This window comes from Dioscorea cayenensis, chromosome 6, assembly GCF_009730915.1.
Source record: "Dioscorea cayenensis subsp. rotundata cultivar TDr96_F1 chromosome 6, TDr96_F1_v2_PseudoChromosome.rev07_lg8_w22 25.fasta, whole genome shotgun sequence".
NCBI classification, from domain to species: Eukaryota; Viridiplantae; Streptophyta; class Magnoliopsida; order Dioscoreales; family Dioscoreaceae; genus Dioscorea; species Dioscorea cayenensis.
In genome coordinates, this window is record NC_052476.1 from 2,508,953 (window position 1) to 2,534,292 (window position 25,340).

General features: G+C 31.8%; 2 protein-coding genes across 3 annotated transcripts; one reads left to right on the top strand and one right to left on the bottom strand.

The window, feature by feature from the left end:
• Nucleotides 1-2,380: 2,380 nt before the first annotated feature.
• On the bottom strand, nucleotides 2,381-4,708 carry LOC120262958 (cyclin-D4-1-like). The gene is made up of 6 exons (XM_039270877.1): nucleotides 4,238-4,708; nucleotides 3,831-3,917; nucleotides 3,634-3,732; nucleotides 3,317-3,518; nucleotides 3,100-3,221; nucleotides 2,381-3,028 (listed from the first exon to the last, which is right to left on the bottom strand). The coding sequence occupies exons 1-6, from the start codon at nucleotides 4,553-4,555 to the stop codon at nucleotides 2,816-2,818; spliced, it is 1,041 nt and encodes a 346-aa protein (XP_039126811.1). The 5' UTR covers nucleotides 4,556-4,708; the 3' UTR covers nucleotides 2,381-2,815.
• Nucleotides 4,709-19,590: 14,882 nt separating this feature from the next.
• On the top strand, nucleotides 19,591-22,670 carry LOC120262978 (protein CURVATURE THYLAKOID 1D, chloroplastic). 2 transcript variants are annotated; one of them, XM_039270903.1, is made up of 6 exons: nucleotides 19,591-19,763; nucleotides 19,841-20,046; nucleotides 21,767-21,871; nucleotides 21,972-22,043; nucleotides 22,143-22,257; nucleotides 22,445-22,670. In XM_039270903.1, exons 1-5 carry the CDS (start codon nucleotides 19,631-19,633, stop codon nucleotides 22,212-22,214), a joined length of 588 nt encoding a protein of 195 aa, XP_039126837.1. In that variant the 5' UTR covers nucleotides 19,591-19,630; the 3' UTR covers nucleotides 22,215-22,257; nucleotides 22,445-22,670. The 2 variants fall into 2 exon arrangements, with proteins under 2 accessions (XP_039126837.1, XP_039126838.1); XM_039270904.1 differs by having other exon boundaries at nucleotides 19,862-20,046.
• Nucleotides 22,671-25,340: the final 2,670 nt, after the last annotated feature.

A 25,340-nucleotide genomic window follows, 5' to 3' on the forward strand; every position in this document is an offset into this window, starting at 1 on the left:
AAATCATGGAGCGTAAAAGGAAGGGGTTTTTGGGGATTGCAAAACTATGGAGGTTTTTTTGGCAATATGGCAAAGTTTGGGGGTTTTTTTGGCAATTCTATCAAAAAAAAAAAAACCAATTATCTTCTAAATCATGGGGTTTAATTGAATTGATGAAATTGTGTTGTTACTATGTAAGTAAAGATTAACAGAGTGGCAACTCTTTGAAACCATGAGTTTTTTTTTTAATTCCCTAATATTTATGGCAAATTGAATCAAACAGTTGGTTTCGATTCGGAAGAACAAATTTTTAGGAAAACAATTTATAAGACTTTGCATGCATTAGTTAGACTAATAAGCCCACAATGTTCAATTTTAACTCTCATGACACTCAAATGATCAATCTTAAGTATTCCTTTGGTCAGGGTAATATATACAATAGTTATCAAAAAGTTCATGTATGTAGCATAAACAAGTAAAACAACTCCGAAGTTTCAAAGACAGTTAATTCGGGTAAATCTGCCGATGAATTGGATGAACTTATAAATTTGCTAGTGTAAACTTCAAAATTAATCTGATTCTAACATACATAATTATAAGTAGAATGACTACGAAAGATATTGCTTGTTAAAAGACTTAATTTCATTTCAAACACTTAAAACTCAACTAGATTGAACACTGCATTATTATCATATGATATACATCGCAGCAACGACATGAAACAAATTCAAACTATGCCAAAAAGTCCAACAAATAATCATTTCGACAATCAGTCAAGTATTTCTGTTAGTGTTCATTCACATGATTCTGATCAACAAATAATCGATGATACAGTTTTTCATAATCTATAAAATTTTCTATGTTGATACAATATTTCAGAAATAATCTGCATTTAAATCAATGAAGAATCAGGAAAACAATGGATAAGCAAATAATGATTTAATAAAGAATTTGTTAGTTTCTGTCGTACATATTCGAACCAGAAGAGTTACAGTTTGTTTTCTATCACAAGAAGGCAATAATTCAAGATCTGGCATATTGATGAATGATGCACTGGATGCAGCAGCAAAACTCTTGTCTTATGTTCAGTACTATTCCTCTGTCCTTTCACAGTATGCATAAAGCATTTCAGTGCATTGTTTGTAAGTTTTTTTCCTGACAGTCATAACATGTCATTCATAGAGATTCAAGCAATTTAATCAGTTCTCTCTGATCTTATCTGCATTTCAATACAATTCAACCTCATCAATTGCTAGATCTACATTGACTAAACTATGACATGTAAAGTTTCAACAGATCCAATAGAATGGGGATCAAATGGGGGCAGTGTATTGGATAATATTGTTTTTACCATCTAGTCATAGTTCGTCAACAGACAGCAATGGGAGCCATGAGAATTTATCCTAGTGGTCCATAGATTGAAAAAGAAAAGAACATGGTGGAAAATATAGGTTGTTCTGTCTGCATGCTCATGAATGGTGGATCTCTTTTTGGCACCTGACAGTGAAGCAAGGCCTTGTTTTGAGTGCAGTTATTTCCAAGCATTCAGTTCCCGCGCAAACAGAAAAAACTAAATCAAGCTCAGTATGATAAAGTGTTTATCATGTGTATGCAGTTTTGATTCAGAAGTCTTGAATCAAAACAATGTTTGTTCATTGATGTGCATGGATGGGCATAAATATTACTAAATGCTGGGAGTTTCTGACAAACTGTTTTTAAAGGATGGCTTTATTTATGATTCCTCAATTTAATGGACAGATCTGATGCATAGATTCCAAAATGTGACTGTACTATTGGATTTTTAATAGAGATTAATGAAGGATTATAACAACAACTAGTTCTTTTTTTCTGCAGTTCATAAATGGAATGAGTAATGAATTAAAGGATGACAAGTGTTCCATTTCTAAGGTCCCTCTCATGCCTGCCAGATCACATGAAAGTTCAACGTTTTTGGAGAACAGATAAAAAAGAAGTTGGTCAAACAAACACTGCAAATCAATTCAAAAAGATAACACTGAGAAACAAAATCAATGTATTATTAGACACTCATTCAAATGTTTAGCTGCAAATGCACAGCAGTAAAAGTGGTCCCTTGTGTTTCATGTGATAAACTTTTGGTGGAGTGGATCTCAGTGAGTACTTGGTCCTTCTACTGCTGTTTATCTAGCTAGCATTAAGAATTCACATGCATAGACACAACAAAGTCCAATGGACACACAGTACCTTGGCAATTTCTTTAAAGAGATTAGATCTTAAGGAAGTGCAGTACATTTGAGCAATTGATGTTTTTCTTATGATAAACATAGTTGCTAAACAAAGGAAAAGCAGAAACAAGTGCAGAAGAATAATTCCCTTGCTCAATTGTTTATCAAAATCAACAGATTAAACTAAACACTGAAACTTCCAACTAACACTTGTATATAAGCTTCCTTCATAGTCCAAGGAGACAAGTAGTCAAACAATTGGTTGCACAGATACAAGGACTACAGAAAAAGAAGTGATTAATATATAATGTTTCTTTTTTTTTTTGTGTTAAGGTGGTCACCTTTCCGATCCCTAGAGGGATGGTTTCCTCTTTGTTTTCTTGGCAAAATTTTTGTTTTGTAGAACATGAACTCAAACAATTAACAACAACGATGACAACATGAAGAAAAATAGTGAAATACTCAACTCAATCAGCTTCTCACTGCTTGCTCATGTCTTTTTTGTCGACCATTGCTCCAAGCATGAGCTGCTCATTCATTCATTCATTCATTCATTCATGCATTCATTCATTCACCACCTTTAGTTATTCGCCTTTTTTTTTTGGTGTCTAGTTTCTTTGATTCATCATCTTTCATGAGATAGAGCACAGTTTTCGCCTCTTTGAATTGTTAGATTCATGCCGTGTAGTCGTTAGCTCATCACTTTTATAACTTAGGCACGCAGCATCGAGCACTCCAATCGGGCTCTGTGGTACAGAGGAAACCAAAGGGCTTGCATTATCAAAAAAACTATTAATCATCACTGCATTATCTTGAATCACTGCATAACATCTAATCACCCTCTCCTGCAAACAAACACCGAATCAATATATAATAACAAACACGAAGGCGTTGTCAATTTCCTGCGGTAATTCACCTTTTGTACATGGATGCAACCAGCTAAAGCTTTGTCGATCTCCAAAATTTGGGTTTCTCCCAACACCGAAAATGCAACAGCAGCAGCAATCTCAGAAGGTCTAAATGCTAAGAACTCAATCCCTGCATTCAATTCAATACAACCACACACTCAGCAATGCAACTTGATAAGTCAGTACTTTCCGCGAGACTTCAACAAGATGTATAAATAAATATACCTCTAATCATGCTCAATATTAACTCGATAGACTGAGAAACTGAAGACTTTCTCGGAGGACTACCACCATTGAATTTATGAAGGAAGTAATCAATGTAAGAGAAAGGAGTCACAGCTTGCATCCTCCATTTGAGAGTGCTCAGCACCAGAAGCTCCATTCTCTGTATAGTTCTAGCCTCAAAGACATACTTAGATTCCCCGGCCTGATGAAATCCACAACAACTTGAAAATTAAGTAAAAATTATATATATATATATATATATATATATATATATATATATATATATTGTATAGAAAAACAAATGATTTTCACTTCACCTGCAAATCAAGTGATAAAGGAACCTCAGTTTCTTCCATTTTGGCAGCCAAAGATAAGCAAGCAACTGATAGCAACTGAGTCATCCATGCCTTCCCTTGCTAAAAGATTCAGAAATTACATAAATGTAAGAATTGAAAGAAAATAAAACAGAGAAAAAAAAAATCACTATATATTATTGAATGAACAGGATTCTTACAGGGAGCTCATAGGCAGAGAGAAAGCGATCCAAATAATTTACAGATAAATAAGCACTCAATGGACCAAAACTATAGTGAGCATGAACCTGCCAATATAACACACAGTCACCATAAATTACAAAGGATAAGAGTAAAAGTAGAAAACAAAAGAATTAAGAGGCAAAGTTAATGTCACAAAAAAGTAAAACAAGCCTATATCATGACAAACAACAAAAGCAATGTGGGATCAAGTGTTGAAACCCTAATTACAGTCAAAACAGAACAGTAAAAACACACACACACACACACACAAACACACACTAAATCCCTAACAAAATTAACATATTAATTAACAACCAAAGGAATCATCAGGCATTTGGAATAAAAAAAAATCTCATTTTGCTGAAAAAATCTCATGAAAACTGACCTTGCTAATCCAATCAATAGCATTTCTCCTAATCTCCAAGTCCAAGTCCCCATTGAGCAACCTCTCAGCATAATCCCCTCTAGGCAAATGGTCCAACTCCTTCTCCACCAACACCTCCAAGCACTCATCTGATTGAATGGGCAAAACCTTGAAGAAATCCCCATAAAAATCACATCTTTCCTCCAAAAGCTCACTCCTTTCCACCTCCCCCTCCACACCAACCTCAACATCCACTTCCTCATCCTCAAAACCCAAGACACTGTTGTTATCCTCAGCACAGAGGAGGATAGATGCTGCAGAATCATAACTGAACCCCATTGCCAACTTCCTCTTCTCTCTTGACCTTTTCTTGTTCTTCTCCAACACTTGATGCTTCTCCTCTTCTTCTCCTCCTCAAAGGCAGTGGCTTTCCATCATATCAGAGCTCAATGAAGAGAGAGAGAGAGAGAGAGAGAGAGAGAGAGAGAGAAGGTGGGGCCTTATTGAAGCAGAGCAGAGAGGAGAGAGAGAGAGAGAGAGAGAGAGGAAGAGGAGGATAAAAAACATGCATGATGGTGTGATTATTGAAGAAGGATTTTGATTAATGAGATTTGAAATAGTACAAAGATTAATGATTTATATATATATATATTATATTATATTTAAAAAAAGGAATTTCAGAGAGCTTTATAAATGATTTTTTTTATTAATTTGCTATTTTTGGTTGTAAATAATTTTTTATTGGTGATCATTATTATCATTTGGGATTTTTTTAATGTATAATTACAGCAATTATGTAGGTTTGCTTTATGTATACCTTTCACATGGGTGTATGTGTATAAAACAAATACCATAATGAATTTGTGCTATAATAGAATGTTATTGGTGTTTTTTTTTTAATTAATGTAAATGAAAAGGAAGAAATTATTAGTTTGATTAATGTGTTCTTGGCCTAGTGATACCGTATCTCTTAGCGTAAAATGTTTGTTATAAATCTGAGGTCGAATCTCAAAACTCATATAAAGTGAAAGTATGTATCTTTGTTAAACTTCCTCCATGCCTGATTTCTGTCATTTTAGAAAAAAAATATTAATTAAAATTAAGACGCATAGAGTAATAAATAATGTCATATTTAAGCTCATTTGTAATATTATTAATAGCACTTTTTAATAGTTATTGTTGTACTATTTCCAGATAAATCACCTTATTTTGAATTTAATTATTATCCAAGGAAGAAAAAACTCAAGTTGCCTATTACTTCCATTTTGATTTTATATGTTATAATATTGTTATTTTATATCAACTTATATTTGATTGATATATATCATAAAGTTTTAAAAAAAAAAAATAAAATTTTAAATTACAACTAGTGAAAAATGACTGTTTTTGTTATATACACAAGCAAAGATGTAGTTTACACATTATATAGATTGAATTTTATTAATATAAAACTAATAAAATATGCATTCATGATCTTGTTTCATTAGTCATAGATCATTAACAACTATGATATATTTATTTGATGTGAAATATTTGTATCATTTATGAACAAACAGAACCAATATTAAGGTTAATATCACACACAACAATCTACTAAAGATTAGCATGATGGTAATGGAATATTCATGTGACTGTTATGGTTAATAAACTCAGTCTAGATTTACACATAATATTAAATAAAACAATAAAACTTAATAAAAGTGGTTAATGATCATGATCACATAATAGGAAATATTCTCCCCATTATTTCTCTAAAGCAAAAAAACTTAACTTTATGTATAATTTTCAACATATATTTGAAATAAAGTAGTAGGTAGTGCAAAGAGATATGAGAATCTGAGAGTGATCAATGAAAGGAGAAGGTTAAGATACTTTGTGTGTGTATGTGGGATGGTTGAAGGCAAAAGAGATGAACTCTTTCTCTTCGTTTGATATGTCCTTAAGAGAAAATGCTCCTTTACTTCTTTTAACTCTATATTTGTGCCTTTCCTTCGTCTTTATAGTGACCCGGATTCCTATTAAGGGCCCAAATGCTCAACCCTTTTAAGCATTTTGAGGCACATGCCCACTTATTCCTATGAACTCTTATCTTCTCTTTAAGATAAGATAACATATATATATGAGTGCTCTTTATGTACATATATATATGTATATGTATATATATATATATGTATACAAGGACAAATACATATTGGGGCAGTGGAGGAGTAGTAGAGACAATTGCCTCACTGAAATTTGAATGGTCCATAGAGATATACTTTGTCTATATATATATCTGTGTGTGGCAGCACGGCTAGCTACCTCATTAAAATTTGAAAAGTCCACAAAGATATGCTGTGTACATAGTTAAAAAAAATTTAAGTAATTTAGCCTCATTAAAATTGAAAAATAAAATATAATTAAAAAGTTTTTTAATTTATCCCAAGTAAACAAAATTCGAGATTTGTCCATGTATATATATATGAGTGTGTGAGAACACGTTTTATAGGGAAGGATTTCAAATCCAGGGACATCCTAGCATTCTAAAAAAAAGAATATCCCACAATGGCCATCTAACTAGTATTTTCAATTCATGTACAATACTTAATAATATCTAACAATATTTAATAATACCTACTTATGATGAAATATAATAACTAACAGTAATTTTGTACACCATTTTTACAAATAACTAACAGTCATTACACCTCCCTAATTTTTTAAAAATTAACATATTTAGAAACCTTATTCTATATATATATATATATATATATATATATCATATATATCTCTATGTATCATATCTTTAAGTATTGTTAATCAGTTATACACTTTTAGTGGGATTAAAAGGAGAGGACAAAAGAGTATTGGTAGGGTATTCAAGTAGTACAATAAAGATACATGCATCTCTTTTATGAAAAAGGTCCATACATGCGCTCAAGTTGTACACTAACATGTGCATGTTCTCTCTTTTATGTGTATTAGTTTTGATAAATATGAATAAATCATTAGTTAATTTATAATAAATTACATAATATCAATAAATGTACAAAGGAAATATATGGAAGATATCACAATAGATTTCGATGCTCTTACTGTACTAGACTTGCATTTATAAGTAGATTGGACTACAATTATAAACATGGATGTTTATGAATAATATTATCAAATTTAGAACAATGTGATTAAAAATAGGTTTTGTTAATATATCAAGATATTTAAGAGAAATAAAAAATCAATAATCACTGTAAATCAAATTTAATGATATCTCAATTCATATCAATAATAAAATCAAAATACAAAAAATTCACAACAATGATTTTTTTAGATCATCAAATTCAATTTTCTGCATAATATAAAATATTGCCCTTCTCTTTTTTTGTTATAAATAATATTACAATAACTTAAGCAATTAAATATATGATCCGACAAGTAGATGTGATTAAAGATTAATTAAAATAAAAAATAAATAAAACACCATACCCTTTTAAGCACGGATGATATCGTAAATAAGACTTCACATAGAGATCACCAATACTTTATGATAATTATTTTTTTAATGAAATATGAAGAAGCATGTGCACCACCCTTCAATGCCAAGCTCCCCACCTTCAAATGAATCCACAACATCCGCCATTGCTTTTGCCTTTATATGGATGTCTCCATAATCTTTGCTGACCACCCTCACCAACTCTATTCTTCTTTAATTTCCTCACTTGTATGAATAAATCTATTATTTTACCATTAAGTTCAATTATTTCATATTAAAACTATATTTAAATCTTGGTTTACTTTTAACATCAATCTATTAGGGTTATTTTTAGATATTAAATTTTATATAAGTTTGAAATCAAACATATTAAGTTTGTCTTCTTTTTTAAAACGAGCTCCTATATAGATACTAATTATGAATTCAAAGTAATGGAACAAATGATTCTATCTAGTTTTTGTACTCATAAAAACAAGTTATCAAAACCAATACAAAAAAAAACCTTGTTAATTTTTGAAGTTTATTGTGTCATTTGTTTTCACCATTATGATTTATAGAAAGAAGTTGATAGATGCATAGTTTGCCATTATTAAATTGAATTGCATCTATTTAATTTCTATGTATCTTAACATACTAGTAAAAATTAAAAAATTATACACTTCAAAATTGATTTATAGATCTGAAAGAATCCTCATGTCATTAAAAAAATTGACTAAAGTCTTGTTAGTCCATGTTTATAATTTTTTTCATTGAAGCATCATCGTTCTTATCATAGATAATAAACTCACACATGCACTATTTAAATAAATATTTATTTAAGATAATTCTAACTAGTTTAGTTCTCAACAATCAAAATAAACCATTAAAAAAAATTGACAAGACCCATTTTAGTCAATGTTTATAAACTACTTAAAAAAATTTATTTTATAAAATACACTGGATTTGACCAGGTATGTTTCCACAAATTTGCATACTCGGTGAGCTCTCTTAGGGCGTCTAGCTCTACTAATGAGGAGCACGCTCAACAGTCACATATTCTCACCTTTCTTAAAACCAAGAATTCAAACTTGTGTCTCACTCGAACAAAGAGGACCCAAGTATTGATGTATCAAGAGACCTTTAGCGATTTATATGAATATCATTTGCCTTAATCGAATATACAAAATGTAATAAAAAAAAATTATAATTCAAATTCATGTCAAGATTATAAAAAAAAAAAATAGATCCATCTCTAGAATGACCCTTTTTACTAACCATAAAACGTAATAAAAAAATAATAATTCAAATTCATGTCAAGATTATAAAAACAAATTTAGATCCAACTATAGAATGACCTAGTTTACTAACCCTAGATGTCATAGAGATTTGAAAAAAAAAAAAAGTTAGTACAATATTAGAATAAATAAAAATGATTTCAATAAGATTTTAAGTTTGCCAGTGAGTGCTTAGGAGTGTGTACCATAGGGACAAAGACTCAGAGAAGCCTTTTCTAAGTCTTAGAACTAACTATTTGGAGCCTTGCAAAATTTAGCACTCTCTCTTGGAATTGTTTGTACATTTCTTAGATTTAAGAGATTCTCTTTGTTTAATCTTTGCTAATTATATTTAACTCACTCTTCATTAGTCCTTTCATTCAATGAGTGGCGAGTACTATTTTTAATTAGTTACTAGACATTGAGTGATTTATTTTATTTGGAAGCACATTTTTAATATAAATTATTGGTGTTTTGTTTTATCATCCTCGTGTTATCATTGACTAATTTATTTTATTTGTAAGCGCGTTATTTGTTTTATTTTTATTGTAAATAAAATTTAGCTAGAAATTGATTTATGAAATTACTAAAATAATTGATGTACTTCTATGAAAGCATAATTTTTTTTATTGCATCATTGATTGCTAAACTTGAGATCCATTGAGTTTTATATTTTTATATAAAAAAGATAACATAGTGATTTATAAAAAAAAAAATGCTCTAATATTGTGAAAAGTAAATATAATTGGCAAAAGAAGAAAGGGTTACTTACCCTTAAAAAAATTAAGAAATAACAAAAAAATAATTAAAAAAAGACTTAAATGTATATTTGGTCGATATATTTTCTTCTAATGTTTATTTCAATTTTTATTTTTCAAATTATAAAATATTTTATATTTCTTTTCACTTTAAAAATGTTCTATGTCCATATTACTTAACAAGCAAATATATTATTAGTTTATTTTTTTCTCGATTTATGTGAAAATTTATGATAAAGGTAAGTGATAATATGCTTATTAAATTTTTTTTATATATAAATATGGACAAACAACAACATTCAGTCAATCATTACTGTGAGAGAAAGCTGAACTCTCAATCTCTCTAATGAGAGAGAAATGATTAATATGTCAAAATAATTAGATTTTGTCACTAAATCATATATATATACACACTCACACATATTATTAAAATATATTATTACATATTAAATGATAAAAAAAACATGTGCATACATATCTTTAAAAATTTCTCATACTCATTAAATTAATTATATATACATACATCCTTTAAAATTTAAACTAGTTTTATTTATTATACGCAAGTAAAAAAAATATATATTACTAGAGGTAGTTTAGGAATTAAAATAAATTTTTATTTTTATTACTATCAAGCATCAACTTTTATATTTATAATATATTTTAATGGTCTATATAAAGTAGATAAGTGCATATATATATATATATATTAATAAATTAAATTTTAATGAATATATATATATGGTATTTAATTTTAACGAGGAGTATTACTAATTTTTGAGTCTTTGTGGAGTCGTGGACATTCTAGAGTGTGTGTGTGTGTGTCTATATATAAAATCAAGTGGCCTTTGTTTCAAAGGTTCTCTTTGGTCAAATGCACGCAAACAATGAATATTTTTTGTGGCGCATTAAAGAAACAAGCCTCCGTGCTCAAACATGCACGGTACTCTTATTCTTTCTCATACACACACACACACACACACACACATATTGATATATATAAAGTCTCATTCACACACACACACATATATTTTGATATATATATAAGTCTCATTCACACACACACACACACACATATTTTGATATGTATAAGTCTTATTCACGCACACACACACATATATTTTGATATATATAAGTTTCTCTGGGTAAAAAATTAAACTCAATTATATATATATATATATATAGGGTTTAAGTTATCTATATAGATCCACATGTTATTATTTACTAGATATATTTATTTACAGTCGTTAGATGATAATCCAATGACTATTATTTATATAGATATATACTGTAAGATTTACTGTTTATGATCGTTGTGCATCATTGTATAATAGTGTTTAGTACTCTGTTTAGCACTATTTATAAATGGATTTTAACCGTTGGATGATGATCCAACGGCTATTGTAGGAGTCCCTACATGATGGATCCTCATATGTATATATTATTTTTATATTTATATTAGGGTAAACAACCTAAGTGGTCTTTTATTTTTTTGTGTGCTTTTATTTTGATCACCTAGGTTTAGGAAGTTATGATTTTGTCCCCTGTTATTAATTTTTGTTACAATTTAGCACTTGAACATTCGACATTAATAGCGATCACATGTGGTATATTGAGATGTTAGTTCTAAAAAATGATGTGTCATGTAGTATGTCACATGTGATTGCCGTTACCAATATATGCTCATATGACTAAATTGTAACATAAAGTAAAGGCATAAGACTAAATTTTGGTTCCTTTGTTTTTCGGGCTGGGGGTTGGGGGCCTGTTTGGATGGCACTAAATTCCATAGGAATTGTGTTCATTCCTATGGAATTCAGTATTACATAGGATATTGTAGGATTGGGTGTTTGGCAACTCTTTTTATAGGGTAAAATTACTATGGAAACATAGGATTCCATAGTAATTTTTTAAAGTGGTAGGAACCAAAATATTTTGGTTCCTTTGTTTTTCAGGGCTGGGGGTTGGGGGGCTGCGATCGTGTGTTTGTGCCATCGGAGAAAGGAAGGGGTAGAGCGCTTGAGGGCTGGCCGCCACGCTTTCCGGTCACCACGCCCGCTCTTAGTGCTCCAATCTCTCACGCTCCATAAGCGCTCCCGGAACGCTTCCCATCTTGTCGTTCCTCTCAAGAAATCTCCGGATCTGGCCTCTCTGCTCGGCATTCTTTTATTAAAGTATGCCTCCCTTTGCTTACTCAGTCCAATTTAATGTAAGAATTATTTGTTTAATGCGTTGATGCTTTTTCGGAGTTGTAGTTTGTGTTTTTAGGGTTTGTATAAACCGATAACAGTGAGCGTGTTCTCTTGTTTTTGTTGGAACACTTTCTAGATAATTGAACAAGAGAGATGTTTTCAATTTCGAGTGCCATTTAAAAATCCACTCAAAAGTTCTAATCTTTTTGTTAATCATTGAAATCGAGACACGCTAGCTTTTAATCTTTTGTGCTTGTTTGGTTGTTTCTCATCTAGTGTCATTAATTGTGATCTATCTCAAAAAAATTGTAATCTTTGTGCTTTGTATGAGTGAAATCAAACACAAACTCTTCATCTTTTGTTCTTGTTGTGTTTTTTTGTTTCTCTATTTGTTGACATGGTTCCCATCTTGTTTCATGGCTATCGAACTTCAAAGATATCCTCTTGTATTACTCGAATTCAAAACACAAACTCATGATCTTTTTGCTTCTTTTTGTTTCATGAATAAAAAAAGTTTTTTTGCTGAAATAGTAATATATATACATATATGAAAGTTTGTTCTTAACTTGAACATGATATATATATATATATAATTATCTCTCATTTTAACTCAAATGTTTACTTAATTTATATATATATATATATATATGGAAGCAATGAAGAGAAGTGATTATGTGAGATCCTTCTGATGTGTTAACACAATTGCAACTCACAAGGAATTAAAACTAATTATCAAACAGCTGGCACAATAAAAATTGAAAATAATCACTCTAAAAGATTTTTATCTTTTAGTTTATGGGATATTTCTTAATGTATCCAAAGTTGTTTGCACGATAATGTCATTGAAACATGAATAAGTGAGATATCACAGAATGTTTGTATTTGTTCTGATAATAGTTAAAACTACAATGTTTTCTTTCAAAAACAGTACTCTAAACACATGCACCAAATGATACTCATTTATGGTATGGTCTTCATTGTTGTTCACAACATCCTCCTCTGCTCCTTCATTCAAACTCCCTGTATTACTGCATGTAAAGAGCCAGTTTGATACTTCAGTCTCATGTATACAATTCTAGAGACATTGAGATTTATTAGTGCAAGTAGTTGGTTAAAAATTGTTTGTTTTCTCAGATTTTCTGGTAAACTGTTGGATTGCAAAATTGCGGGCCAAGCTGCATCTTCAACTCCAGAACTATCTGTTGAAGCAGCAAAAGTTTGTTATTCTTAAATTTATTAATGATTCCAATTTATAAGAACCTGTATTTTGCAATATCAAACAGTATTTTGCAGTCTGCTAGTTTGCCAAGAATTATACATCAATTATATACATATGTTAGTAGAATGCTAGTCTTTTCTCTATTGATTGGGTTGACTAAATCAGGGCACAAGTTTTTAGTTGTTGATATGTTATGTCTTTGTCATAAATAATGACTCATCAACAACATCAAAGATAAATATACATACATATATTACGGAAAGGCTAGTTAGGTTTCTGAAATGTATGATTTGGTGAGTATTTAATGCTTATTGTGTAACTCACCAAGAGTGACCACAGTTTATTAATTATTATTTCTTTCAATATAAGATGAATCAAAACATATAATTTATTGGATAAGCTTGGCCTGACCATTACATGTAGTATTTATAAATATATATGAGACCTAAATAACTCCATGTGTCTAAACTAACTAACAAATTCAAAAAGCAACAACAACAAACGTGACAAAAAGAATAGCACAAAGTTATTGAAAAAGAAATGAAATTTTGCTTACCTTTTGGTAATTTAATTAATTAATGCGTTCAACATGATTTCTCAGTATGCAAGACACATGCGGCAACTACTATATCAGTTTGGGAATCTATTGGATGAAAGGTTGCAACTTTAAGTATAGGAAATCTCATCTTCAAGACACCAATAATGCGTTCAACATGATTTCTCAATGAAGCATGTCGCAAATTAAATAGTTCTTTGTAATTACTTTGTCTACATCCTGCCCGTCCTTGCTCCTGTAAGTGATAACGCACACCTCGGTATGGAGCAATAAAATTTGGAGTATTTGCATATCCTGCATCCACTAGGTAATATTTATTTGGGGGGACATGGAAGCCTTGGTCGATTGAATACTGAAGTACTCTAGCATCAGAAGCAGAACCTTCCCAACCAGCCCGAACATATACAAAACGTAGGTTAAAATCGCATGCGACCATGACATTCTGGGATAATGTTTGTTTCCTATTTCTGTAAGGATCTTGCAAGGCCAAAGAAATAGTGATTGGAACATGTGTTCCATCAATAGCACCAATACAATCCTAAAATAAAAAACCCATAAGATTTGTTAAGAGAATATATAAAAAAAGCAAATACTAAATAAAAAGTATGTATAAAGATTTCTAACCTTGAAATATGGAGAAAAATGTCTATTATTCTGGATAACTGGTGATGTAGTTGTTGGTGGCAATTCTATATATGTAGTTGCAAGAGTAGTAATAGCTTCAAGCACTTTTTTAAAATAACGGCTAACCGTTTCTGCTGAATGTTGAAAACGTTCTTGCACGTCACGATTACTAGCGTTGTGCGCAAGAGTGTACATGAACATTCCTAGTTGTTCCACGATTGTAACCCTTTTTGAGCTTCGAAGAAGAAATCTTTCTCTTAAACAATTAGCAAGTGCTTGAAATATACGAGGCTCCATACGAAATTCACGCTTACAACGTGTGTCATGACCTTGAAGAATTTCTTGAACATATGCATCGCCCGTTAATATTGATGTATGACAAGGCCTAGTTTCTGAACTTACAGGAAATAAACTTGGTAAAATGGTGAACATGAATTCGTCATCATCTTCATTAAGCTTTCTCCATTGATCCAGATCCATATTGAAACAAAAGAGTTTGAGATGTAAAAATTTAAGATGAAGAGAGATAAGTTTACAAATGGCATAAGAGTGTTGGCTTTAAATAGAGAGATTGGTAACGGCTAGTTTTTAAAAAACTCCAACGGCTAGTTTTTTTTAAAACTCTAACGGCTAGTTTCATTTTCAAAATTAAAAATTCCTATAGAAAAATTCATGCGCACATCCAAACACTGATTCTGTAGGAATTTTTCCTGTAGTAAATTACGTAGGAATCATTTCTGAATCCTATGGAATAAAATTCCTACAGAAAAATTTACTATGCATCCAAACAGGCCCTAAAAATTGTAACTTTTTAAATATGTGTGACCAAAATAGAAATAAATGAAAAGATATGGGACCATTTAAATTGTTTATCCTTTTACTTATTTTCATGCAAACTACCTCTTGATTTAATAGCACTTTGTCCCCCTGCATAGAATGTTCGCGCCTTTACCAAATAAGTGAATTGGAACCTCAATTCATATATAATGAGGGTATATATGCGTTAAAATATTAACACCGCACATGTGCATATTCCTGAATTAGCTTGTCCACCGATAGAGGTGGGCACGGGCCCGACCACGGGAGTCCGGGTTCACCTACCCATCGACCGGACCCTTGGCATGGGCGTAGAACCCAGCCGGGCCGGGTTGGCCCGGCTGACCCGGGGGTCCAGAGCCCACGAAGCCGGGCCGCGAACCCCGCCTCGGCTTCAAGTTGGCCCGGTTGGCCCACCTCAAAAAGAAATTTTAAAAAATTCAAAAAAATACAGAAAATTCATAAAAAAAATTCGAAAAAAATACAAAAAATTTGCGAAAATTCAGAAAAATTTCTTTAAAAAAAAAATGAATCAATTAAGACCCCAAACATGAAGACCACAAGTTTCCAAAAAATAAGAGATGTCCCACGTATTACACTAAATTTGAAAATAATTGGCTTGGACTTAATTCGTTTACATGCCAAATCAAGTTGCCTACGTATCCTCCTGGGTGTGAGAGGAATCAAAGCCCACGTAATTCTGTTACACAGTGTAATCGATCACCCACTTACTTAATCAGTACCATCTAGGTCTTGGTCGGACTCAATGACTGTTGAGCCAGGTGTGCTCATGATGTTAACCATTATTCAAAGATATTCTTTTTTTACTTATATATTTTTTTATAAATTAATATACATAATTTAAAAACAATTGTTTGTAATTTTATTTTTTATTTTATAAATTGAAACAAAATAATCTAATATATATGTGACAAATAGGAGTACCCCTATTTAAGAGAATTTAAGAGTGTGCATGTGTAGGGACTTAGTGCTTATGAGCCAAAAGACAATTGACAAAATAATTATTTTTAAAGAAAAATATTTATAAAAATTTATTGTTTGATACTTTGATATTTTACAGATTGATTTGTATAGTTTTTTAATTTATTATATGGTCTCTTACTTTTTTATAAATTAAATATATATGTAAAATATTTTGATCAATATCCTACATCAATCTATATATAATTTTCTAATAAATGTCAAAAATAAATTGTAGCTCAAGTAGTTTGTTTTTGTTGTCCAAGTTTAAGGTCATGGGTTCAAATCTCATGACCAACCTGCATTTACTACAAAATAATAATAACAATAAACCCATGTTGCACTTAGTTAAAAAATAATAATTAACAATAATATTTAAAAAAACCCAACCCGGTTAGGCCCGGCCCGCCGGGTCCAACCCAGTTCCGACCGCGCGGATCACGGGTTGGGAAAATCCCAACCCGTAACCGGCCCGTACACGGGGCGGTTCAGTGATGATTCCGGGCCGGGGCGGCTTTCCGGACAGCCCGCGCCTATGTCTATCCACCGATAGCTCTATTCATACGTAAATGTGGTTATCCGTTTGATCTTCTCGTTTATTCTTTCAAGCAAGTCATTGTAAAAACTAAATAATTTCAATTTTATTTTATAAAGAAAACCCAAATCAGACTCAGTCAGTTCAATTTAGTTTTTCTAATTAATGCAGTTCATTTAAATAAACCAATAAATTGAACATTCAACACTTAAATTGGGAGAAATTCGAACTTTGGATCTTTGACTTGGGAGAGAAATGACATGCCAACACTCTTACCATAATTATAGTCACAATTAACATTTATGTCTACCAATCACATCTATATTTATATTTCAACATTCATTATACAGTCATATATATATAAAAGAATTATTTAAAATTAATTTAAATTATATATAGACTAACATCAGTGATTCTTGATCATTCTTATGAATACCCAACCTATTGAGAAAGAACAAGATAGATTCGAATTATACAAAAGAAAGAAAAAAAAACCATTTTATGCTTGTTTTAGCTAGAGTTAATATAGATTATTATCAATCATTGTTTTTGTGAATACTCTACCTATCAAGGAAAAACAACATAAATTGAAATTACTTTTGTGGTCTAAGTGTTAATATATTAGTCTATCATGATAATTATCAGATTAGATATCTAATGTCCTATTTATTAAAATTACTATAACCCGAAGCATGCATTGCTTGTTCCCTCCATAGATTACTATAAATATATATAATATATTATTTATTTTCTTTACAGTTGTATAATGTCCTTAGAGCAAGGGAGGTGCACAAACCAAGGCCAACTTTGAACAGTGTAACTTTGGTTGGATGTCACCATGCAGCCATGCAGCTTGCCACCTTTAGCTTGGGCGCCCCTTGTTTTCACTATTCCTCTCAGAATCAAAGCTACCCTAGTTTCTTGTCCCTACTTTAGAGAAACATGTAGGAAATTTCTCCCTCCTCACTGCCACTGGATTCCTTTCATTTTATTTACCATCATCTTGTTATATTCATGCATATATGCATGATAACTCAGATCTAGTCTATTCTTGCTTTTGTTTTTTTAGGCTGACCACTGTTTTGTATTATTTTGTTCTTATTTATTTATTTATTTCATCATGATGATTGCAGTTGACTCTTCTTACAACTTAAAGATTTGTTTATTGTTTTTTAACTGATTTGTTTTATTTTTACAACCAGTACTGGCCTAAGCAGTGATTTTTTTTTTTGGCACTTTAATAGATTATTTATATCTTGTGTATTTAAATTTAAATTTAATTAGCGGGAGTTGATTCAAATATTTGATTAGGAAACACACGTTGGGGAAAGTATAACGTTTTTATAAGGTTTTTAGTATCTCGCTCTGAGAACAAATGGACTGAAAATCCAAAACAGAATAAATTTAAACTAAATTAGTAATCCAAAATTAAATTATTTTATTTAATTTTATAATAAATCTGTGAATAAAATAGGTCGTAAACTAATTTATTTGATTAAATGAACCCACTTTAAGTAGTCATATTTTCTAAACATTACATGGGCTAATCCATGGTTCTATGGGCAAGCAATGGGCTTTAATCGGGCTCGGTCCACTTTGGGTGTCATAAAAACACCTAAATTTTAAAATTCAAGAAATATAAATAAAAATATATTTTCTAAACATTGCACGGGCTAATCCATGGTTTATGGTGCAGTGCTGGGCTTTAATGGGCCTCGGGCCTCTATGGGAGCCCATAAATTTTTTTTTAATATATACAAATAAACAACAAACACCTCTATTTTTAAAGAAATTCAAAGATATGCACAGAATATAGAGTTAATATCTCAACACACTTATATTCTCGTCTTCTGTAAACTTTGGGGGTTATATATAATGTTTTCAATTTCTTTGGTCATTAAACCAACGCACGTGAAGGACGGCGTGGACGAATCACAGAATCTTGAAGACCAATCTTATCAAGTGAGAGCCGAATTTGACGAATCACTGTTCAAGGAGATGCAATAAAGACGACTAATGTGGAACTGCCATCTTGAAGAAATTTAAAAGAAAGGAGAATGAACATAAGGCTGAAGGGGTATCATACCGTAAGCTAGAGAGGTATAAAAGGCGGGAAAGAAGAAGGGGACATTGAGATCTGAGAGTGCGTGGGCTAGCTCTAGAGTGAGGCAAAAATGATGCACATAACGTGGGATCTACAATCCCAAAAGACCGCTCTAATAGGGTGGAATTGCCCATGTATGTATGCAAATGGATTCTCCTTCAATTAGACGATGTGAGAGTAAACTGGGCTTGCAACATTAGATCTTGGATGAGTATTTCTCAAAACAAACACTCTACCCAAGAGACACCCTAAATTTTAAAATTGAAGAAATATAAATATAAATAAAAAAAATTCAATCAGATTTTTTAAACACCGCATGGCTAATCCAGGGTTCTATGGGCATGTAATGGGCTGTAATTAAACCATAAGAACCCATGAAAATACCTAAATTTAAAATTTGAAGAAATATATTATATATATATATATATTTAATTAATGGGCCTCAGGCCTCTACCTAGCTCATAAAACACTTATTTATTTATTTTTGACAAATAAACAATAAGCACCTTATTTAAGGAAATTCAAAGACGTACACAAATATAGAATTAATATCTTAATACACTTATATTCTCACTTTGTGTGAATTTTTAAGGTTAGATCTCAAGTTTTTCGCAAAACAAACAGTCTACCCAAAAGACACAGTACAAATAGACCAAGATGCTGGTGTCTAAAAACATCTAAATTTTAAAATTCAAGATATATAAATATACATATAAATATAAATAAAAAAATCCAATCAGATTTTCTAAACTGCATGGCTAATCCAGGTTTTATGGGCCTGTAAATGGGCTTTAATGGCACCATAAGAGCCCATAAAAATACCTAAATTTAAAATTTGAAAAAATATATATATATATCTCCACACTGTGTGGTGTGTACTTGATGGTCTTCAGCTTCGAAAAGGGGAAAAATGGCGCTCCATTGCTCTCTCTCCTCGCTTCCATCCCTTCTCCATGGCGGCAAGCTCTTCACCCCCAATCCCTCTCTTCTCCTCCCTCTCCCTCACCATCGGGCCTCCTTCTCGCCGAATGCTTGCCATTCAGGTAAGAGTGGATCTTCCTCTCTCTCTCTCCCTCTCTCTCTCCATGCGTCGAAACCCTAGTTTGATGTCTGTGTTTAGTATTCTCTTCGTTGATGTTAGTTCGTCGTGATTTTCAATGGATGAGAACTATGGCGTATGAGGAGACATCGTCGGTTTCTGTGGTTTCTGAGACGGTGGATGCTCAACGGGATGAGGTGGAACCGAAGAGTGTGGGGGAAGTTCTTGAGAGTAGCGAGGTTGAAGAGAGTGAGGCTGTGGCTTTCCTGGATAAGCTTAATCTCAAGGTATTTGGTTTTTTTATGCTATTTATGAGCTCTGGATTGTTTTGCTAATATGTCTAGGGTTTATGGTTTGTTGAATTTTTGTCTTCCTGTTGTTTCAATTTTGGGTTTTTTATACGGTTTTGAGCGCCAAATGCTGCTGTCCTTCTGTGATTAACAATTAGGAATGATATTGTATCAGTTTTTGTCTTCAGTGTTTGTCTCAAAGTGTAATACTTGTTTTGCAATTGCAGTACTTATGTTGGTCCTTGCTAAATGCTCCACATTAAGTCCTTTTACATGATTTTAGGTATGTTGCTTCATCAGAGAGCTCTAGTTGATGGAGATGACTAGAACATTTTGTCTCTTCTTAGTAATTCAAATTGAAATCATCCATCTTGTTGTTCTAAAAGAAATTGGCTTTCAGTGGAAGCTTAGTTTTCAAAAGTCCTTTATCAGATCAAAGCAACATTTCCTATTTATGAGTTTCAAGGATGAGTGTAAATTGGGATGGAGCCGTATTCTTGGTTGACAGCCTCAGGGGAATTGCTTAACGCATTTAGTGTTACCCTTGGATTAGGTTTAATTCATAAATTACATAAAAGTCTTGCGTACCGGTGCTTGTATGATTTGAATTCCCTCTATTTTTAGATGCTCAGTTCAACATGCTTCAGTTTCCCAAGTGCACTAGATATTGCATTGATTTACCTTTTATAGGTGAAGACATAAGCAGGCATCAGCTGTGTTAAAAATCCGAATGCTGAAGCAGAAGTGTACATGATTGATGCATATGTATTGATTTACCTTTTTTGGTGAAGACATAATCAGGTATCAGCCGTGTTTAAAAATACAAACACATGGCTGAAGCAGACCAGTGAACATGATTGATACATAAGAGTTCTATTATTAAGCTTCCTTATTTTAAAACCTTGAAGGAGATCCTAGCATGTGATATAATGATGCGACCAATCACGTGAATTGGTTGCTGGATGCAATGTGCAGATTACAGTAATCATACCAATTCAATTATCATAGGCATCTTCTCTTTTACTTCTCATTTCAATTCTGAGGGTCATGCAAGTGGCCTGAACATAGAAGATAAATTCCAATGACAACAATAATAACAATAATAAGCCATTAGTCCCAACTATTTTGGATTGGTTACCTGAATCATTCTCTTCCACGTTGCTCTATCAAGGGCCAAAGTATTAGAACATGCAAGATTAACTCTAGTAAAGCATAATTGTTTCCTTGTAAATGATATGCAAAGTTATTCAAGGATTACTGTAGCGCACTAGCTGGTAAACCTATTCTCTTTTGGGACATTGTTTGTGAGAGAAGAAAAATTGATGGTAAGTGATCCTTTTCTAAGGTCAATTCTTATCCATTATGTATATGCCTGATTGCTTGAAACCAGTGAGAGCTCTATTATTCTGAAAGTGTTGCACATCTTCTCACTTGGATAATTGATGTGGTAGATGGTCGTCATTTTCCATGACTGGTCGGTTCCATCTCTTGAGGAACAACAGTGAGCCTTGTAGAGATGGTATGTAAGTGCAAGCATATTTTACAGCATGCCAGCCATGTTCTTCTGCGTGGTGTCCTTTTAATTTATTTGCTTTTACACCTGTCCTGTAACATTTATGTGCAATGTATTGTTGGTTGTAATTCTAGTATTCCCTTGATGATGCTTATAATGCACCTTAGTCCATCGCTAATTTGCTTTTTTGCATATTTGATTTAGTTGGACACTGAAGACACATACAGCATTGTCATTTATGGAGTTGGTGCTATAGCTGCTTTGTGGATATCATCAGGAATTGTTAGGGCCCTGGATGCTGTGCCTTTGGTTTGTTCTTTTAATATTATTGAGCTCCATGAAGCTTTTTAGGACAAATTATCCTTATTGTTTTTTCTGAATATCTGATTGCTGTAAATTTCTGAACCAGTTCCCAAAAATCATGGAAATTGTTGGACTTGGCTTCACAATCTGGTTTAGCTATCGGTATCTGATATTCAAGGTTTGATAGACCTAGTGTGCTCAATAGTTGATCTTGTTCATCCTTTTATGGTTTGTATACTTTTTTTTTTTAAATCATATATGCTTGTTGCATTTGCAGAAAAACAGAGATGAGTTGTTTGCAAAAATTGATGATCTCAAGGGACAGATTGTAGGGTCTGATGATGATTGACGTAAGAGATATCTAGAATTATCCCGCAATTATCTTTAATGAGGTCAGTGTGGGTGTTCTGCATTCAAGTTTAGTGAGCTGAGTTCCTTGATTAACCATGTTGCAATCAGTCTTTATGTTGGATAACATTTCCAACCTTCAAAAAACTATTGATCATGTAGCGAAGGGTTTGTTTATGGTAGTTGTTTTCAGAGCAAATATCTGAGCCCATCCTCTTTCCTGGTTTGCAGAATACATCTATGCAAATTCAACCAATGCTGGAATTCTGTTATACAAACTCAGTTTGAGAGCTGGCGGTACATTTGAGCAATCTGCACATGAAAGGTATAGCTTTGGAAAGTCTCCAGTTTGCTGTAAAAGGTTGCGTCTATGCTCTTATGAATCATATGATTGTATGCTGTTATGCTGTCACTTGATTAATCCTTTACCAGAGAATGGGACTTATTCATTACTTCATTGTCCTGATGCTATCTTTGATAAATTGACGAAATAGATGCTAGAATTAATAAAATTCCTATGTGATCCTAGAAAATAGCAAAATCACTAATTAGCCCCTCTTTTAATTTTATTTAACATTGTACAACCAGTTTTAAATTTTTAGATATTTTACCTTGGATTAAAATGATGTTTTCATTATTCTTTTATTTATATAAACATTTTCTTTTTTTAATGCATATTATTGCACCAGAGATGAATACTCAGGTGCATGTTAGTGCAATTGTATAATAACGAATATATCCACCTCTTGCATTACTAAGCATGCATGTGATTGGAATACAAACAAGAGCCATCTGCCTCTTCACTTGCTTTCTCTTTTTCACCTTTATCTTCACAGAAATAGTAGTATCATAGCACATGACATAACTTATAGTGACTTAATAAACAGCATTAACCTAACTAATGACTTCAAAAGAAGTGTTGTCTAGTGTGAAAATAGAGGACTTTGCTTTGGACTTCATATGCATATCACATGGTTAGGGTTTGAGAAGCCTTCTAGACAAGTAAAGCTTTATGATGGTGCATGAGCAAAACAACTACAAATATATGAATTATTAGTCAAACTGTTGTACAAATTGCCAACAAGACTCAGTGGAATCCCAGGCCTTTGTCATGAGGCTGGCATTGTGTCTCCCTTTTAAAATTATGATCCCCCTTCATCAATTCTATACTCACACATGACACATTTATAAATATTTTATAGAATGAATATCTTTGGTGTTATTTCACAATTCAGAAATTTTGTGCTTCTGGCATGTTAAAAACATTTATAAAAAAAATATAAATGGATTGTTTATTTTCATATGGACATTTGTTTTATTTTTTGCTAGGTCAAGTTCATGTGTTTCACTACTAGTATTGTTAGTTTTGTGTTAGTTTTTGTATCCGCTTTAGTTTAATGTAACCTTTTTTTTTTTTGTTTTTTTAATGAAGTAATGGTTGATCTAACTTTTATAAAAAAAAAAAGATTGTTTATATTCATGTGGACAACCAAATGAATCTTGTTAATATTATCATTTTATAACCATTTTATTATATAATATTGTTCATTTACACCTTAATTTATATTATATTTATTTCAAATTTGTGAAAATTATTAAGATTGCAAAATTTCCGTATCCTTATGGGTTGTTTCATCACATGAACTCATTCATGTCAAACTATCATATTTATTTATATCCTTTATTTTTAAGTTTTATATGCAGCATTAATTTCACTAGTTTTGTACTTTTGTTTGCACGGAAAGGCCTTTAAAACATTTTAATTAAAAGATTTAATTATCTTGAATGTTTTCATACTATGCAAACCTATAGTAAAATAATATAGTTCATATGTTATTTTAAAAAAATCTTTATGGGTCAATGATTTTAGACAATTGCTATCAGTTCACATGTGATTTGGATGTTTTTGTCAAAGTATATATAATTAAAAAAAAAACCCTTAAAATTTGAAGATTGCTACAAGCAACCAAAAGGTTATATAATGCAATTACTTGTGGGACTTGTTCATTAAATAATTAAAAAATTACCAATAATTAACAACTCAAATCTACTTGTCCACTTGTTAATAGAAAATAAACACAATAAACTATAATTTGATTGAATAAAACAAAACCAAGGAATAAACAAGTGAATGTTCACTGTTGGGGAAATTGTGAAACAAATAGCTCAGTGATGCTCAGAAAACTAGTTATTTATTTAGAAATATATTTAGTTTTGTTACACTGGTTTTGCTTTCTAGAGACTAAACTGTTATACGTCCATTTTTTTAATATATAATTATTTATTTAAATAATTGAATATAATAATTAAAATTTAAAAACATTAATATCAATAGAGAAACCTAAATTAGAATAATAAGAAATTATTATTATTATTATTATTATAAGACAATGTTAACAACTGTCATATTTAATATTAGAGAATTATTAATATTTTTCAAAATTTCTAGATTTAACATTTTCCTTATTTAATTAATTGCTTTCCTTTTATAGAAAAATTAAATATCTCATTTATTAACATGCTGAGATCTCTTCCATTCCCTATTGCTTAACGCCTAAGAAAACATTAACCCACAATGAAAACAATCATCACCGTCGGTTGATCTCTTCTAACCCAATCAACGGCCCTGATTCTCCATTTTAATGATGCTTAGTAAAGCGATGGGTCCCACTGCACCGTCAGTGGCAACCCAACGGAAATTAACAACAAATCCAAGGGTATTATTGTAATTCCACAGGATTAAAAGCAGCGACCAGTTTGAAAAATGTGAAGCTGTGGCTGGGTCCCACACGTCCACCTCACATGCAGACCACGACCCAGCATGGTCTTCAACAATCAATTTCGCTACATAACCCAACACAGCCATCACACCAAATACGAGTAATATTCTTCCACGTGTCTTTGTAATCCATTAAAGCTCAACGTGGCCTAAAACCGAGACAATTGCATGATAAAGTTTACAATGAACAAAGCATACAGTGATCCGGAGGAGCGTTTAGCGTTCCCACCACTCCCACTAACGTTCGACCGTGCCACGTCATCATCCTCCCGTTAGAGTCTCACCGCAACGCCGTCCCAATCCGTGCCTTTTTTCAAATAAATAAAACTTGAAACTTTTGCATTGCTT

What these genes read in the sequence shown, in the direction of transcription:
- LOC120262958 (XM_039270877.1), bottom strand. Translation starts at nt 4,555, where the DNA reads ATGGGGTTCAGTTATGATTCTGCAGCATCTATCCTCCTCTGTGCTGAG. An exon ending in TCTCTGCCTATGAGCTCCCT is followed by an intron (nt 3,733 to 3,830) that starts GTAAGAATCCTG and finishes TGAATCTTTTAG; the next exon opens with CAAGGGAAGGCATGGATGAC. An exon ending in CTTTATCACTTGATTTGCAG is followed by an intron (nt 3,519 to 3,633) that starts GTGAAGTGAAAA and finishes GGATTTCATCAG; the next exon opens with GCCGGGGAATCTAAGTATGT.
- LOC120262978 (XM_039270903.1), top strand. Translation starts at nt 19,631, where the DNA reads ATGGCGCTCCATTGCTCTCTCTCCTCGCTTCCATCCCTTCTCCATGGC. An exon ending in TGGATAAGCTTAATCTCAAG is followed by an intron (nt 20,047 to 21,766) that starts GTATTTGGTTTT and finishes TATTTGATTTAG; the next exon opens with TTGGACACTGAAGACACATA. An exon ending in CCCTGGATGCTGTGCCTTTG is followed by an intron (nt 21,872 to 21,971) that starts GTTTGTTCTTTT and finishes TTTCTGAACCAG; the next exon opens with TTCCCAAAAATCATGGAAAT.